The sequence below is a fragment of the Sebastes fasciatus genome, chromosome 18, assembly GCF_043250625.1.
Source record: "Sebastes fasciatus isolate fSebFas1 chromosome 18, fSebFas1.pri, whole genome shotgun sequence".
Classification (NCBI taxonomy): Eukaryota; Metazoa; Chordata; class Actinopteri; order Perciformes; family Sebastidae; genus Sebastes; species Sebastes fasciatus.
The window spans coordinates 16921495-16936030 of record NC_133812.1 but is presented as its reverse complement, the minus strand read 5'-3'; the positions used below and the strand labels follow the sequence as shown (position 1 = coordinate 16936030).

The following is a 14536-nucleotide window of genomic DNA, read 5'->3' as shown; positions in this document are numbered from 1 at the left end:
CGAAGGTCTCTCCATGAAGCAATGCTGATCCTAGTGTTGGCTTTGGAGGCTGAAGCAGGAATAGTAACGTTATCGTCTCCGACCGGGTGCTGGCGTCTCCCTCCGGCACCCGGTCGGAGACGATAATGTTACTCGCTTTGCAAGACTGGCTTCACTAGATATAACTTTGAGGTTTTGGTGCTTCTGTGTAGTTTGTGTTGGAGTCTGATGGTACGTTTCCACAAGGAGTCTGAACAGCGTAGCCACACGAGAGTGTGCATATGCGAGCGCGCATGGGAAACCGACCCAGTAGATTTATATGTGTAAAAAGTTACAAACAGTCCCTTTAATTCAAGGCAGAATGATAGGACGATCTTCTCCGCGCCACGGGCACTCCGTGCACTGACTGTGACTGAATGTTGTGTTAATGACGTCCGTGCGACCAATCAGGTGATGACAGACAAGGATCATACCATCAAGCAGGGAGGGGCGCGGCGCGCTGATGGTCTACAGGTACAGAGCAGGAGGGAGAGGTCAAGATGAGTGACAGTCGGAAACAAAGCAGCATGTAAAGTTATGATATTCCGGATATTATAAGGTTTAGTATAATTATTTTGAAGTGATATATGTGCACACATACTAATCATAGATCAAAACAAATTCTCTAAATTTGTCTGAATTATAAAAAGGCAGAAGTGGTAAAATGAAGAGCCGTTTGGGAGCCGAAAGAGCCGGATCTTCTTGGTGAGCTGAGCCAAATGATCTGGCTCACTAAAAAGAGCCGTAATTCCCATCACTACCCCTCTCCTCCTCCAGTTTGTTAGTTGCTACGGTAACCGTATACGGTAACCTTGGATACCCAACGTTAGGATAATAAGGTAGTTATCCTAGTCAACAAACGATGATAAAAGTTTAACATGATTAAAATAAAGGATATAAGAATGCCCCAAAATAACGGTAAGTAAATTCTATTGAAATATGACAGCAGTTACGTTAATTAACTTTTTCTATCGATCATTTTGATAGGTAGAGCTCATCAGATATGTTACCAGAAAGTGACCATCACTGTTTTCTGTTTATGACTTTTGATCCTCTCTGTACATTGTTATTCTATTTAAGCTGACCGTTTATTGGACAACCTACTAGAAGATGAGGCTGAGAGAGAAGGTCTTCTTGCCAAACCCACCTGTTTCATCATAGTTGGAAGACCGGTAATGTATTTTTCTTTTACACAAACACATACAATACAAAATGTAATACAACACAATCAGAAATGGTTTCTAAGGTAACTACACACACATCCATAAATGGTTCTTCCTTAGGGTAAAGGTGAAGGTTTGAACACACCATGACATGTCCCATCATCACTTGCTATTTAGATATGGACAACATATATAATATATTTAATACTGGTACATATTATATGAACATGTTTGAGATTCAGACACATATATTTAACATTATATGTTCAAACATATTTTAAGTTTTTCATATAAGGTGACAAATATGTGCATATACTAGATTCCATTATTTATTTTCCACATATATGGAGAACTTTAAGTGTGAATATGTGGCAAACATTTGTTTTGCACATATATAATGTAATGTATTTAAACATACATGCATTTTTACATTTTATTATTATTTAATTAAAAAAAATATGTAGTTAACATATTTTTATGCAAACCAGTTTCCACAGGTTGTATATATAAAGATATGCAGATTTATTTATGTCTTTATTGTATACTGTATATCAATAAAGACACTTCTTTATTAGGATAATATGGCATTTAAACAAAAAAGTGTGCAAAAGAAATCACCTAATTTTATCTGCAAACTTTTTTAATTTTATCCAAATCAACTAATGTAAATACAGTTATAATTTCATGTATGCAGGATTATCATGTATACACACATACACATCAAAAACAGACACATGAGTACTTTTAAAAATGCATATTAAATTGCAAATACTTATAGTGGTAATTTAGTGCACTTATGAAATACTTACATAAAGAGTACTTTATTCTAAGTTAGTTTTAAGTTGTACTTTAGTTCACTTGAAATACATGTACTTATTCTCAAATAAATATATAATAGTGTTTTAGTATATGTACTTTATTTGCTGAGTAGGCTGTCAAACATGTAGCCTAATAGTGTCCTTACTTTCAGACAAGACTGGAAATTTGGTAACAAATCAAGTCCTAAATGTTATAGGCTGTAAGAATGTAGGTTTGCTGTAAATTGAACATTGTTGGATGCAGTATAGAAGCTTCCAGGTGTCTCCACTCACCAACCACAAACACTGTGCTACCAGCCCCCTACAATTGAACCACAACACTGGCATTTTTTTTCTTCTAATACCGTCCATGTCATATAACCCACTGACTCCATATCAATTTTGTGTCATTCTTTGTTTCAGGGTGTTGGCAAAACCACCTTGGCCAAAAATATTGCAGAGTCCTGGCAGTGTATCTTAATTAATGGTAAGTACAATCGCTGTATTTCTGGTCCTTGTCCCAAATTAATTCAGAAATCTCTCATCAGCTTTTGTAATATTTCAGACACAGATCTGCTCAACACACACATTAAGATTAAAACAGAGCAAGGCAAAGAGGTGAGTATCAAAGGTTAATCCTTTTATATGTCAAGTGTTTTCCATATATTTGATGGTGTATGAATAGCTTCTTTTTTTTACCGTTTTAGCTCTTGAGTATCTTATCTAAGGGGAAAAGTGTACCAGAAGACATGGTGCTCCAGCTGATTCTTGCCAGGCTTGACTCACCAGATGTGGAGCACTATGGTAAATCATGTAGCTCAAAGTTTCATTATAGTGATCTTGGTCATTCAAAACACCAGAATGTGAGCTCTGCCTCTGCTTGCACTTGATAATACATGTGTTGTAATACAGGGTATGTGCTGAGCTGCCTGCCGTTCATGTCAGAAGACGATCTGACGATTCATAAGCAGATTGAGCTGATTAAAAACCTCAAACTAACACCTGATTTCATCATCAACATCAAGGTAACCCACATGTCACTCTATTTAGAGAGGTACATTGCATCATCCGGCAATTGATTCAAGCAATATCTCTTCTTTTTAAATGAACCTTTTAAGTATTTTGCACTTTGAAAGTTCATATTCTGACAAAGGTTTGTACATCTGAGAACTTAACACTGCTACCTTCTTCCACCAGTTTGCAGACAAAGACCTGGTCCATCGGCTGTCAAGTCTGAAGCAGAACCCTGAGACGGGGCAGCTGTACAACAGGGATCAGTGGCAGCATGAGGAGGTGTTTAACACGGAGACGGTTGACATTGATGAGGAAACGGAGGATGAGGAGGATGAGGAGGAGCTGGTATGGCTTAAAGGAAAACACCTCTTGCCACTGGGTTTAACCTTTCCTGTCTTTTGTGTTTTGGATTATTATGACTATTATTATTACCTATTTCATTATGTTGTATTATTTGGACACAGTAAACAGTTTAATACTTTTTTCATTCTAATTTAGTTTATATTTTCCGATGACTAATTCTTATCACAACCATCAACTTTAAACCTTAAACAAGAAAGCTATCTGTGCTGTCATGATTTCCTATTATACAAATACAGCTTTTCTTTATTTTATTTTTTTCCGCTTGCAGGACGATGGAGAAGAACTCAAAAAGGATATCATTGACCACATGGTGTGGACACCAGAGAATTTGGCCGGAAATGCTTTAAATAGAATCAACATGTACAAGGATACCATGCTCAAACCGCTGGAGGTGAGTTACCCAGGGCTCCAATATTTCTGAATGGCTCACACAAATTAAATAAACATGTCACTCCCCCACGCACAATGCAGCTATTAGTTAGGCTAATCATTTGAAATGAAGTCATCTATTTCTTACACACAATAAATGATGATCTTTGTGTTTAGATTATGTGCAGTCACATGATAAATTCCAGACAGCTCTGACGAGGCAATCGGGGTGATTTTTACTTACACGCCTGTCAGAGTCCTGTCAGAGATAACAAGTTGTTTCATGTTTGGTCAAAATCAGACCAGTGATGTTATCGGAGCTATAACTGCTGATAAAGAGATGGTCTGACAGACTAACAGCCTGATCTAAAGACCCAGTTTAATATTCTGTTCTAAATTAAATCAGATGAAGAGTTAAATGAGTTTCCCTCCGGACAAAAGCAAAAACACTCTGGTTACTAAATTAAACTTTTATTAAAACCAGTAAATTGATTTTTTTTTTCAGGACTACATGACCAACCACAACCCCCTCTACCTGCTGGAGCTGGATGGAAACAACACACCTGAAGAGCTGCACTCGGTAAAGACACTAAGGATAAATGAACCATATGCAGGAAACACATGCTACACAAACAATATAATAAACAATACAATTTTGCATGTCATATGCTGTTTTGAATTGATTTTGTCACTGAAGTATGTTTTTAATTCGCAGGCAATGTTGGTCTGGTGCTGGCTTAAATGTGATACAGTGTGTGTGAAGTGTATGTGTGTGTGTTTGAGCATAAATGTGCATGTTCAACTACCTACTGCCTTCAGTGGACTGACTCTATTTTGGTGATTGTTTTTTCTCTAGTGTGTAATGTCCCGTCTTGGATCCATGGCAATAAAGCGTGTCCCCATTCCAGTCATCCTCCATCATACTGATGATGAAGAACTGCAAGAGGACATTCACACGGTCTGCAATTATTGACTATATTCTGTTGGTGTATTATTTTTTTTTTAAGGACAGGCGTTTTAAACATACTCCCTTCATTGAATCCACTCCTAATTAAGCAAGAAGTAGTTTAATCCTGAGTCCTTCATCTCTTTTCCAGGACGATCTAGTGAGAATTATGTCCTCCTCCAGGACAGCGGCCCCTGGCTTCGGATGGAGAAGGAGCCGCTGGGGCCGAACGTGTCCCGTTGCTCTGAGGGAGGGCAAGGTCATTCCTGGCAAGCCTGACTTTTGTGTGGGGTGAGTGATCTTTTGTAGGCTGTGGCCAGGTGAGGAATCTATCCAGCTTCAACTCTCATTTCAACCCCTGTGCAGCTTCCAGGACAAAATGTACGTCCTCTCATCTCCGGAGGCCGCCCAGAAGTTTGTCACAAACCCCCGACGGTACTTACTTCCTCCGATGCCCAGTCCCCCGTGCAGAGTTTCCATCATCGGACCTCCACAGGCGGGGAAGAGCACTCTGTGTAAGCTTCTAGCTCAGCAATACAATGCATCGGTGCTTGATGTGCCGGCGTTGGTGCAGTCGTTTCTGGCCAAGGTCGAGCAGGAGAGGCTCGACAAAATCAGAGAAGAGACGACGCAGGTCGCTATAGAGAGAATCAAGATGAAGATGGAGCGGGAGGGCGGACAGAATTTAGGCAAGTTGAGCTTTGTTGATGATGATGATGATGATGATGGTGATTTTAACTATCACCTGTACAGTTGTATACAGTAAGAGACAACAATGTTATTTTTGAGATAACTGTAATGTGTCATAGCTTAATAACTATTCTTCTAACAAATGTGTTATTTCACCTTGAAAATATCATGTAGTATAAAGCATTATTTGTACTTTTGTGACTTATACTGTTATACACGGAATTAATGTTCTGATATTTTATTTCATCAGATGAAACAAATTCTGTAGAAGGTAAGATGTTGAAATATTCTCTTTCTGTCTCTCTCTGCCACAAACACACAGGCAGACAAAATGACATACAAATGAACCTTTTTTAAATATTTTTACATATACTGTATACATCACAAATTTTCTGCTGTTCTCAGTGACAGAGGATCATCCAGAGGTAAAAGCCATGGTGCTCAGTGCGCTGGAAAAAGCCCCAAAAGCCCATGGCACGCATCCTCTCAGCCTGTATGCTGAGGTACTGAAGAGGCGTGTAAAAGAGGTATGTCGAAAATCTGTAACATGGCAGCTGCATTTACACAAACTTTTTGGTCCTAAAAAATGATCACTCCTATATTTTTTTTTGACTGTTGGTAGAATATTTTAAAATGTACTGAATTGATTTGTAAGAAAAACATTTATGAGATTAATGGGATTTAGATGGAGGCCTGCATCTAGAAACAGTTTGCAGTGGTGGTGACTATAATTCTGATGTCACAGATTGAAGAGGCTGACACTGATGCAGATGTCAGAACTGGCTGGGTGCTTGACAACTTTCCCAAGGACTATTCCCAAATGGATGCCTTAGAGCAATCTGAAGTCCTGCCAGACTTCCTCTTCTGTCTCAGAGAGAGTGATAGCAAACAGGGTACGAGACACAGAAACAATGCATCACAAACAACTTGTTGTATATATATATAGACTTGAGTCTATTTGTCACTGTTCATGTATCACTGCACTTCAATGTGTTTAACAGTTTTGAAGAGATTGCACGAGACAAACGAGGACAGCGTGGACAAAATAGCGAGGAAGAGCTTGCAGGACGAGCAATCTGAGAAGGAGAAACAGGCCTTGTGAGTGCAGTTGCAATTGTGCCATCAAATTGTATGGGTTGGTATATCTGAAATGGATTTTTTATGCAGCTTTTGTTCTTAATTTCTCTCCATTTTAGAGACCAGAAGGAGCCAGAATCAGAGGTAGAGGCCAAGCCTGCAGAGCTGCTAACAAATCTAGAGACAGTTGCCGAAGAGAGCGAAGGTACCATCTGTCTGTCTAAATTCACAAAGGCTCCCTAATCCTGTTGAATTTGACCAGCACTGTTTTTAAAGCATTCATTCATTTCCTTTGTAGAAAATCCTGAAGAATCTGACACCAGCAGCTCTCAACAACCTGCCGTTATCCAAAAGGAAGGTGAGACATTTTTATTCCACTCTGTTGTTTCAAATCCCACACAAACTATACTGTATGTAAGCGCCCTAAAAGCAGCATTGAACTGAAAAAAAAAGGTTTTTCCATCAAATCTATCCATCTCATTCTCCTTTCTGTGTTGCTCAAGCTGTGGTACTACCTGATCAGTGGGACTTGGGTGATCAAGACGGCCCGGAGATGAATGACTATGAACAGCAAATGCAAAAGTTTGTGTCCGATTGGGACGAAATTCAGTACGCTCTAACCATCACCCACTCAGAACTGGAAATTGGCGGCAAAAGCCCCGAGGACCTGCTTAAAGAGATAATCCTTCAGATGAAGAGTGAGTGCAACTTTTACTGAAGTTGAATTTTTGTTACTCCACTACTACTGTACTACTAGATGCCATGTTTGGTAAGAAAAACTCCTGATCCAATCTGGTTTACATGCATGATTTTCAGAACCCTTTGAGTATGTGTCCTGTGAACTGACAGAGATGGACCTGGACAAGGAGGCCGAGGATATGGAGGCCTTAGCTGAGCTGGAGAGAGCCGAGGAAAGCAGCAGTGACAACGACACAGAAGAGGAGGAGGAGGAGGAGGAGGAAGTCAGTAAACAAAGTCTTTTTTGACTTCTACAGATTTATAATCCTATTTACAATTGAAGGTACTGAAGATACAGGCCCGTTTTACTGCTTTGTTGTCAATTAATAATATAACCAAACTGCATCTCCTTCCTCTCAATGAAAGCCGGAGGAGACAACAGCCAAGAGACTATTAGGCGACACCCATCATTTCTGCCCCGTGGCCTTAAAAGAACATAACGTCCTGGTGCCCTTGGAGGAGGAAATTGCAGCCAAGTACCGTGAGAAGACCTACTACTTCTCAAGCCCAGAAGCAAGGGACTCCTTCCTTAAAAACCCGGCAGAATTTGTTGTACAGACTGAGCCTCTCAAGGTACAAGCTGACATAAGAAGAGAAAGAAAAAGCTAAAAATAAATCCCTAACAAGTTTCTTATCTTCTTCTATCCAAGCCTCCTGCCCTGCGGATCTTTTTGGTTGGCACCCGAGGGTCAGGCAAGTCCACTCATGGTGAGTGGCTCGCCAAGCAGCTTGGCATCTTCCATATTCAGTTCAGGGAGCTACTCCAAATGCTCCTCGTGGCCAAGACAAAGGAGCGGGTACCTTATTCTGATGAGGTAGATCTTTCAGAGGAGTCTGCTGTGGACTTGGAGGCCCTGATAGAGGAAGCCAGGGGGGAGGATGAGAAGGAGACGGATGAGAAGGAGACGGATGAGAAGGAGACGGATGAGAAGGAGACGGATGAGAAGGAGACGGATGAGAAGGAGACGGAGGAGAAGGAGACGGAGGAGATCAACGTCAACGTGAATAACATTGAGGTCAGCTTCTGTAAACTTTCTCTACAGCAAGATTTCCAATATTATGATGCCTCAAATTGTGGTGAATTATGATATTTTGACACTGAATTATTGTGTATTTGCTTTTGTGTGTCTTCAGCCGGCAGTGGTCCTGACTGATGAGGAAAGGGCCATCAAAGCCTACCTGTCTGATGGAGAGCCACTGACTCCACAGATCCTGGATATGGTTATCACACCATACTGGAAACAGGAACCATACATGTAGTTGCACACACACACACACACACAAACACACACTTCCTGCCCCTCCTTAAAGGAAAAGTTTGACATATTGGGAAATGCGCTAATTTGCGGTCTTGCTGAGAGTTAGATGAGAAGTTTGATACCATACTCTCATAGATGTATGTGTAATATGAAGCTACTTGCTTAATGGTAAGCTTGCTTAGCTTAGCATAAAGACTGGAAATAGGGGGAAAAAGCAAGCCTGGCTCTTTCTAAAGGCAACAAAATCAATCTGTTGTATCTTGTTTTTTTAATCCGCACAAAAACAGAAGTGTAAAAACGTCAAATTCATGTTTAAAGTCATTCATATTTATCATAGTCATAATCATAGTTCATATTTACTGAACAGACATGAGAGCAGTATCCATTTACTCATCTAACTCTCAACAAGTAAGCGCATAAGCATACTTTCTTCTCCTTTCACCTCTTAAAAACCCAGGCTCACATACAGACCTTTCACACATATACACTTTATGAAAAAAAATGCATATATAATGAATTTAGGTAAACAAAGTGTAAAATATGTATAATATTTTACAAAAAATATGTATAATATTTTACACTTTGTTTACCTAAATTCATTATATATGCATTATTTCATGTATTTATGTACATTGCCTACATGTATGTATGTGTGTGGGTTCTTTTTGTACACCTGACACCACAAGGTATTTGTTGACCTATCTTGCAGGTCTACAGGTTTTATTCTGGAAGGCTTCCCTCACAATCACGAAGAGGTGGAGTTCATGTCGCAACGACAGCTTTTCCCTGACGTAATTGTAATGTTGGTGGTGGATGTCATGGATGTTCAGCAGCGTCTGTTACCAACATACCTGGAGAGCTGGCGTGAGCGCCGCAACCACCGTGAAGCACAGCTGGACCTCCTTCGTGATCTACAGAAGAAGAAGCGGGTAAGCAAGTGACAGCTTGGTAGAATAACTTTATTATCATGCATTATTCCTGGTGTCTGTCCTGACAATGATTCTAGATTATGTGAGTATCTCTATCTCTTTGGTACAGGAGAAGGACATTGCCAAGAGAAGGGCTGAACTCAGAAAGGATGCTAAATCAAATGTAAGAAAACTCTTTATAACCATTGTCATCCCCTCTCCATCACTGCTTAAACCCCCCTCTTCCTCCTGTCTCCATCTCACCAGCTCAGACATCGTGGGGAAGAAGAAGACGATGATGAGGATGAAACTGAAGGCAACATAGAGGATGAGATAGAGGCCATGCTGGAGGAGGAGTTTCCTTCAGATGAGGATGATGAAGACTTGAACGAGGAGACTGAGGACGCAGCGTCTGATAGGTTGGAGATGGAGATAGCAGATCGTTATGTGACAGATGAAAACAGCGTTCTTACTGTGACGGTACAAAGATATCATTTCTACTATTATTTGATATTTACTTTTGGGACAGTCAGGAGAGTTATATATACGTTACATAAGATTGAGACTAGTTTTACAATTGCCATAACAAACAAGGTAATAATAAGTGAAACAAATTGTCATCATACTTGTACTTGCTTTGTGCCGTTCTATCATCAGGAGCTCCTGAGTGAACTAAACATATCCAAAGTGCTGATCGGCGCATCTCGCAAGCCCCGCATTGTGCAGCATGGGCTGCTCCAGAAGATCCAGCCCCTGCTGACCGACAGGGAGTCGCTCTTCCAGAAGTGCCAGCCCATTTCATACAACCTGGCACACAAGCTGCTGCTCTCCTCTTATAAGGTCCACAGTGGCTTTGGCTGCTGGGACCCCATACAGGTAGACATCTTTTAGGAATGGCCATCATGTCTTTTTTTAGCATCTGCGGGATGAGGCCATGATTGTTATTTTAAATACTTGAACCTTTTCTCTTTTGTAACATATTGTTTTATCCACAAACATTCCCCCCTCTACAGCAATACAAAGAGAGAGATTTGATCCAGCCTCTGCAGTGGCCCCTCAACACCACATATCCCCTGATCTTCAATCAGTACATCTACTTCTTTGCATCTAAGGAGAACCGCAACACATTTATGCTGAACCCCTTGAAGTACCTCCAGCAGCCAAAGCCTTTCCCGCCCTTTCCTGTTAGAATAGCTGTTGTTGGACCGCCCAAATCTGGAAAAACCACTGGTAAAACTCAAAATCATCCACTCAGAGTTGTTTCTGAAACGCTTATATCTCTCTTCTTTCTTTTAATCACGTTCTGCATTTCTCTCACTTTGCTTTGACTCTCCAGTGGCGCAGATGTTCGCTCAGAAATACGGCTTGGCCTGTCTGTCCATTGGCGGCGTTATGCGTATGGTGCTTCAAAATCAGCCGGACACTGATCTGGCTGTCCAGATGAAAAAGCATCTCTCCCAGGGCCTCATCGTGCCTGATGAACTGGCCATTGAGTGTCTGGAGGTGGCCCTCTTGAGCTTGGTCTGCTGCATTCGAGGGTAAGCGTGTGTTCCATTTAGAGTCAAGAAATCTGCACATGCTGTTCTCTATTATTTTTGCTTGAGGGTGTCTGTGAAGACAATATTTATTGGCGTCCCAGGTACGTGTTGGATGGCTTTCCGAAGACACTAAAGCAGACAGAGCTGATGGAATCTCGGAGCATCATCCCCATGTTAGTAGTTGAGCTGGAGCTGGACACAGTTGAGGTGCTGAAGAGAGGCCTTCTGGACAAGATGAAGCCCGACAAGTGAGAGAATACGCATCAATAGCAACTATAGATAAACATCAGAAATCACAAGTCTGAGAGCTGTTGAAAATCACAAACCCTCAAATAAAATGTGTTGTGTCCCCCCCCTCTCTCCTCTCACTGCAGGCCTCACCTGATGCACGACAGCTCAGAGATCCTCCACAATCATAACTCCCTTTACAAGAAGGAGATGGAGCATGTGAGGCCACATTTTCAGGAACAACACCAGAACTGGATCCAGCACGATGGCTTGAAGAGCAAATGGTGGATCTGGGACAGCATTATAAAGGAGGCCAGCATCAGCATGAAATACATCCACAGCTACCTGGAGAGGACGTTCAGCAGTAAGTACTGAAAGCTTATGCATCAGCTCAGCAAGGCTTTTTATACCTAAAGTAATGCCAATGTATGCATTGAAAACTTACATTTAATCTAGATCACTCTTAAAATGACATGCGATTTTTAATTTTGCAGAACAAGCAGCCTGCATCAACAGAATGTGCATCACACCCAAAGAGCTGCAGTGTCGGCTCGGAGAGTTTGATCACTACTGTCCAGTCTGCCTGGCTCTACAGCACCACCTGGTGGACTGCTCAGAGATTGCAGCCTTAACTCATGCAGCTGAGTACAGGGGACGCTATTACAGGATGTGTGAAGAAGACCATTTAGAGGTCAGTTTAGTGGAGCCCACGGAGGGTCAAATTCACAAATGGTATGGAAAAGAGTTCAAGGCAAAATTAAGCTTGATTTTATTCTTTTCAGATATTTCTATTTTCTGTCCAGGTTTCTATTCCATACTGTGAAATCATGAGGGATAAACAAAATACAAACATTTTTTAAAGTTGCATTTATAATAGCAGATTCAATGTGCAAATAAATAATGTTAACACTGTGTTAACTCTTTTATGTTGCTCTCTCTGCTACAGCGGTTCCTGAACACTCCAGATGAGTTTGTGAATCCTGACGGCCCACACGCTCTCCCACAAGCCCACCTGCTGCCAAGAAAGCTAACTGAGATCCAGGTGAAGAACAAGTTCCCACAGCAAGTTGAGCTGAAGGGCTTCTGCCCGGTCACTTATCTGGATGGAAAGCAAAGGTACACTATTCCCCCTTTTAATGTTCAAATCTAATTCTGACATGTACAGAAGACATTTTCTTAGACCCAAAACAAAACAAGTCAGTGCAAAGGGACTCCTGTGTGTACTGAAATATGTACGGACAATGGGCCTCATGCAGGAAGTGATATAAGAACAAATTTCCTCCTTTTTGTTTGTGTCCACGATTTCTTCTTATTTTGTTAGTACCCACTGATTTCTGGGATTCACCATTTCATGAGTATTAGATAGTTCTCTGTTCATTGAAGGTACATCTGTCCTCAGGTATGAAGCTCTGGTTCGGGGAAAGATGGAGTACGCTGTTGAATACAGAGAACGGATCTACATTTTTGAGACGAAGGAGAAACAGGACAAGTTTATGAGGTGCGGAGCTATCTCTTTGTATTTCAGTTCATTTTCTTTTCACAAGTTTTATTCAGTTGTGCATATCAATAGTATCTAAAAGACTTCCCACTACTTTTATTAAAGACAGTGTAGTATTATTTGGCTAACGAGTGAAAGTTGGTGTTGATACGTATGTTATCTTTCGAGGACTCCTGAAACCTACTGGAACCAGAAGCTGCCCAGTAAAGTTCCTCCTCTGTGCATCCCTGTACCGCTCACCTCCCTCCCAACGCTGGGCTACCTGGAGCAGGTCAGACACACAAAAACATCATTTGATATAAGGTATGTTTCTGAAGTCTGCCCTGCTTTGAGATAAGCCTGTATTTTTTCAGGGTGTGTCAGTATCAGTCATCAAGGCCATGACGGCGGTTGGGTGTCTCAAACCAAAGTATCCCTTCATCAGTATACAAAGATCATCACTCCTCTATGTGGCCTTCTATCTGAAAGGTAAGTGAGATGTCAAAGGTCAAAATAGAATATTATCTGTGAATTGCTTAGATGGTAATTATGTAAAGTGCTATTTTATTCATCTATTTACTGTTGCTTTTTATCCAAGTAATGAATTAAATCTTTTTTTTTTTTACAGCTTTCAACCACAAGAGCACAGACTACATCCGCCAGAAGTACAAAAAGAAGCTGGCCTTGTTTGAGGAGCACTGTGCGCTCATTCCCTACCTGAGCGCAACAATGAGAGGCAACTACAGGCCTCCCAGTGAACGGCCCATTGACTTTGAGTTCAAACTGAACAGGTTCCTGGCTTTGGGAGAGCCGTGATGTGTCTAGTGGACGCTGAACTTTCCTTTTCTTGCATCACACACAACACAAAATGAAAGAAACAATCGTTCTCGGGGTAATGGCCTCTGGTTTCCACGATATATAAAACTCTTTAATCTGTCAATATAATGAAAGAGACTCTAAATGAAATGTTAAGCTACTTGAATGCAGAATTAATTCAGAATATGATGGAGCGGAGATTGGCCTCTGTTAGCAGTAAATTGCTCTCCATCTGCACCTGTTTGTAGGTCGCATTATCGACAACAAATCCCCCCGTCCGTTTAAAACTGAGCAAGTATCCATTTTTTGCAGTTAATCTTCATGAAGAAAATCTATACGTTTTCTATCTTTAATAAGTAGAGGCTTTGTTTTGCCTTTGTGTTTATTTATATTCATATTATTTTATTAAAAATAGGCCTGACACAGTGAGAGCAGCTGCTTCTGCGGGCGTATGCCAGTTAGAAATGACTGGCAGGAACACCTAAATCAGTCCACGTAGATAATATATTCAAAAGTATACAAATCGAAGTGCGAATTTAACGGTAATCGCATTTAAACGGCTATTGTTCAACAAGCAGTGTTTTTCCAGTGAGGACGTGTATGAAGCATATATTTAGATTTTTTTTTCAGTTGTCTGTATGTAAGCTGCTAATAAAAATATATATAAAATGCAATTAACCAAGAAGACAAAACTATCATTTTCTCTCAGTCCGATTTTTTCTCCATTAATAAATGATTAAGTGTAGTTGCACAGTTTATTAACATTTTATCACACACCAACTTACAAACATCATGACTTGCAAAACCTTTAAAACTGAACACACACGTACAGAAACACTGAAATGTTTGAGACCACCTTCAAAAGTCACACTATCAAACATTACGGTCCAATCTGAGAATCATCTTTAACCTGTACTCCAGAGTAATTTAACCAAAGCCTCATAATCAGCATCACATTCAGTCATCAGTAGTCTGTTACTTAGACAGTTTGAGAACTGAAAAATACTCTTGACATCAGTGTCCAGTTGCTCCACTCTGAGAGAGGAGGGGGTGGCCTGGTTTCTTACTCCCTGTTCCTGTCCACATCCTTTCAGCATTCATTTACTCGTACTTCACTGATGATCAAGTCTTTTCT

The 14536-nt window shown here is 40.7% G+C and overlaps 1 protein-coding gene across 1 annotated transcript; it reads left to right on the top strand.

The window, feature by feature from the left end:
- Nucleotides 1–810: 810 nt before the first annotated feature.
- Nucleotides 811–13401, top strand: ak9 (adenylate kinase 9). The gene is made up of 36 exons (XM_074616467.1): nt 811–936; nt 1099–1190; nt 2402–2465; nt 2544–2596; nt 2686–2782; nt 2891–3003; nt 3176–3337; nt 3624–3746; nt 4230–4304; nt 4581–4682; nt 4822–4961; nt 5037–5359; nt 5766–5887; nt 6106–6253; nt 6362–6458; nt 6557–6642; nt 6736–6795; nt 6941–7135; nt 7254–7399; nt 7551–7748; nt 7826–8191; nt 8310–8431; nt 9144–9363; nt 9473–9526; nt 9610–9822; nt 10000–10218; nt 10356–10572; nt 10679–10880; nt 10982–11128; nt 11255–11472; nt 11603–11799; nt 12055–12224; nt 12508–12606; nt 12775–12877; nt 12960–13074; nt 13214–13401. Exons 1-36 carry the CDS (start codon nt 897–899, stop codon nt 13399–13401), a joined length of 5286 nt encoding a protein of 1761 aa, XP_074472568.1. The 5' UTR covers nt 811–896.
- Nucleotides 13402–14536: the final 1135 nt, after the last annotated feature.

What these genes read in the sequence shown, in the direction of transcription:
- ak9 (XM_074616467.1), top strand. Translation starts at nt 897, where the DNA reads ATGATTAAAATAAAGGATATAAGAATGCCCCAAAATAACG. An exon ending in TCATCATAGTTGGAAGACCG is followed by an intron (nt 1,191 to 2,401) that starts GTAATGTATTTT and finishes TCTTTGTTTCAG; the next exon opens with GGTGTTGGCAAAACCACCTT. An exon ending in GATAATCCTTCAGATGAAGA is followed by an intron (nt 7,136 to 7,253) that starts GTGAGTGCAACT and finishes CATGATTTTCAG; the next exon opens with AACCCTTTGAGTATGTGTCC.